The sequence below is a fragment of the Penaeus chinensis genome, chromosome 26 (genome assembly GCF_019202785.1).
Source record: "Penaeus chinensis breed Huanghai No. 1 chromosome 26, ASM1920278v2, whole genome shotgun sequence".
Taxonomy (NCBI): domain Eukaryota; kingdom Metazoa; phylum Arthropoda; class Malacostraca; order Decapoda; family Penaeidae; genus Penaeus; species Penaeus chinensis.
This window is the reverse complement of record NC_061844.1, coordinates 15,078,027-15,080,526: the sequence shown is the minus strand read 5'-3', so window position 1 is coordinate 15,080,526 and position 2,500 is coordinate 15,078,027. Positions and strand designations below refer to the sequence as shown.

The following is a 2,500-nucleotide window of genomic DNA, read 5'->3' as shown; positions in this document are numbered from 1 at the left end:
AGGTTGATGCCCCTCGTCAGGTTCATCTTCCGTGAGTGAATCTAAGGAACATAAGGAGATAATGAGGTTTTTGTGCCATCAATAGCAAGATAGGTTGACGTCCATGGAAAAGACGAAGAAAATAATAGAAGGAATAACTATTACCTTTGAGATCATGATTAAAGAATTAACAGTAATTACAAGTGTAAAATATGTACATGACATACAATAACTAGTGGTTATGACAAAGATACTGATCGTCATAAAATGCTGAACAATGACAAAAGGAAAATAAATAAACAGAACAAAATATGAAACAAAAAAGTAAACTATGTTATAACATTAACCATGCTACAACAGTTGGTTTAATGCTTAATTCAATCAAGCAAAAATGCTGACTTGATAATACCATTTTTTCATTGCTGAATAATATGGAATATCATTGCAATTAACTTATTTACTAAAGCCATTTACATTATTGATAATAATCTATCTAAAGACCCTATGAATTTCAAATGTTTGAAAGACAACCTACACCCTGACCTCTCTCTGTTCTAACTCCCCATTTCACCTCCCTATAACCATTAATTTCATTCATCTACACCACTACCACTTGAATGAAGGCCCACAGTTTGGTATACCTTAAGAATATCCAGCCTAGCCTCCTCATTAGGTGCTGGGAACTCAATCTTGCGGTCAATACGCCCTGGACGCAGGAGGGCTGGATCCAAGATGTCAATACGATTGGTAGCCATGATCACCTGCGAGCAGGTAAAAATAATATTATTACTGCAATTCATATTAATATAATGTTCATTATCAATTTCCATTACAATAACTTTATCAACATATTTCTCATTCTTGTGCACATCATCATCATATATATCTTAACCATTATCATTACCATCATCATCAGCACGTTTACTTTAATCTTTAGTGGCTTCTTACTTTAATGTTCTTAGTGGCCTCAAAGCCATCAAGCTGATTGAGAAGCTCCAACATAGTCCGCTGCACCTCGGAGTCACCTCCGCTGCCTGACTCGATCCTAGATGAACCAATGGAGTCGATCTCGTCCATGAAGATAATTGAAGGTGCATGCTCACGGGCCATCACGAACAACTCTCGCACCATACGTGACCCCTCCCCAATGAACTTCTGCACCAGCTCAGATCCCGATACACGGATAAAAGTGCAGTCTGTGTGGTGAGCCACAGCACGTGCCAGCAGGGTCTTACCTGGAAGAAGGCTCAGATTAGTTAAGGGAGCTGGCTTGGGGCGTGGGAGCAGGGAGAGGAGAGGAAGATGAATGGGATGAAAAGGCAGAAAAATGTGGGATAAAATCACTGAGACAGTGAGAAAGAAAAAAAAAAAAAAAATTAAAAGACCAGAAAAGCTAAGAGACAAAAGAAAGAGAAATAGATGTAAGAATGAAAGACAAAAGGACAGAAAGGCAGAGAGGGAGAGGGAGAAAGGAAAATGAAAGAAGCAAGTAAGACAAGACAAAGAAGAGGATCAGAGGAAAGAAAGAAAAGCAACAGAAAAGTCTAAAGAAAAAAATTGAATGACTGATACTTCATTAGACTGAAATGGATTTTGCTCTCAATCATTATTTGCTTTATTAATATACCAACTACTTAAAAGCAGGAGGGAGGAAGAGGAGCCACAACAGTAGTAGTTGGGTGGAGGAGGAGGAATGTAAAGAGGAGGAGCAGCAGGAAGAGGAGGAGGAGGAGGAGGATGAGGAGGAGGAGGAGGACGAAGAAGAGGAAGAGGAGGGGGAAAAAGAAGAGTCGGAAAAGGAGTAAAGTAAAGAATAGAAGAAAAAAAAGTAACACGTATGAAGATTACCTAATAATAATAATAATAACAATGCTAATAACAATAAATAATAACAATGCTAATAACAATAAATAATAAACAAAGTTAAATTCAAGAAACATTTAAAATTATCAGCATGAGCAATGGCCTAGTAAGCATACCTGTGCCGGGGGGCCCATAGAGCAGCACTCCCTTTGGCTGGGCAATGCCAAGTGCATCAAAGAGCTCAGGGTGCTTGACAGGCAGCTCAATCACCTCCTTGATTTCCTTGATCTGCTTGTCGAGGCCACCCACCATCTCATAGGTAGAGTCAGGAACCTTCTCCACCATCATCAAGCTTACCAGGGGGTCCACCTGTTGGGGGAATGATCCATATGAAGAGAGACAGAAAGAAAAAGAAAGAAACAAAAAAAATTCTATGCATTTTTACACCTAATATAGTTTATCTATTACTTTATCTTTTGTAAACCTTCCTAGCAGCATCTCTTCCATGAAACATAACATAATAATAAAACTATAATGAGATGCAGACATGAACCGATAATCTATTTTCCTCTAATATTCACATTATTCATTCTTTCACATTATTACTGCATAGAACTTTTGCCACTACATCTCTGCCCAGAGGAAGATAAGCATATATATCATGAATTGTGCTGCATTATTTTGTTAAAAGTTTTGAGTGCAGACAAAAAATAGCAAA

At 38.1% G+C, this 2,500-nt stretch overlaps 1 protein-coding gene across 1 annotated transcript in view; it reads right to left on the bottom strand.

Annotated features, from left to right (window-relative positions):
- The window catches only part of LOC125039105 (26S proteasome regulatory subunit 8), an 11,804-nt gene that overhangs the window by 478 nt on the left and 8,826 nt on the right, over positions 1-2,500 (bottom strand). The window contains exons 4-7 of the mRNA XM_047632839.1: positions 1,959-2,151; positions 928-1,214; positions 621-740; positions 1-41 (exon numbers count right to left, since the gene is read on the bottom strand). The exon at positions 1-41 is cut by the window's left edge and continues 478 nt beyond it. Coding sequence (XP_047488795.1) covers positions 1-41; positions 621-740; positions 928-1,214; positions 1,959-2,151 — 641 coding nt within the window. The remainder of the gene's footprint in view (positions 42-620; positions 741-927; positions 1,215-1,958; positions 2,152-2,500) is intronic.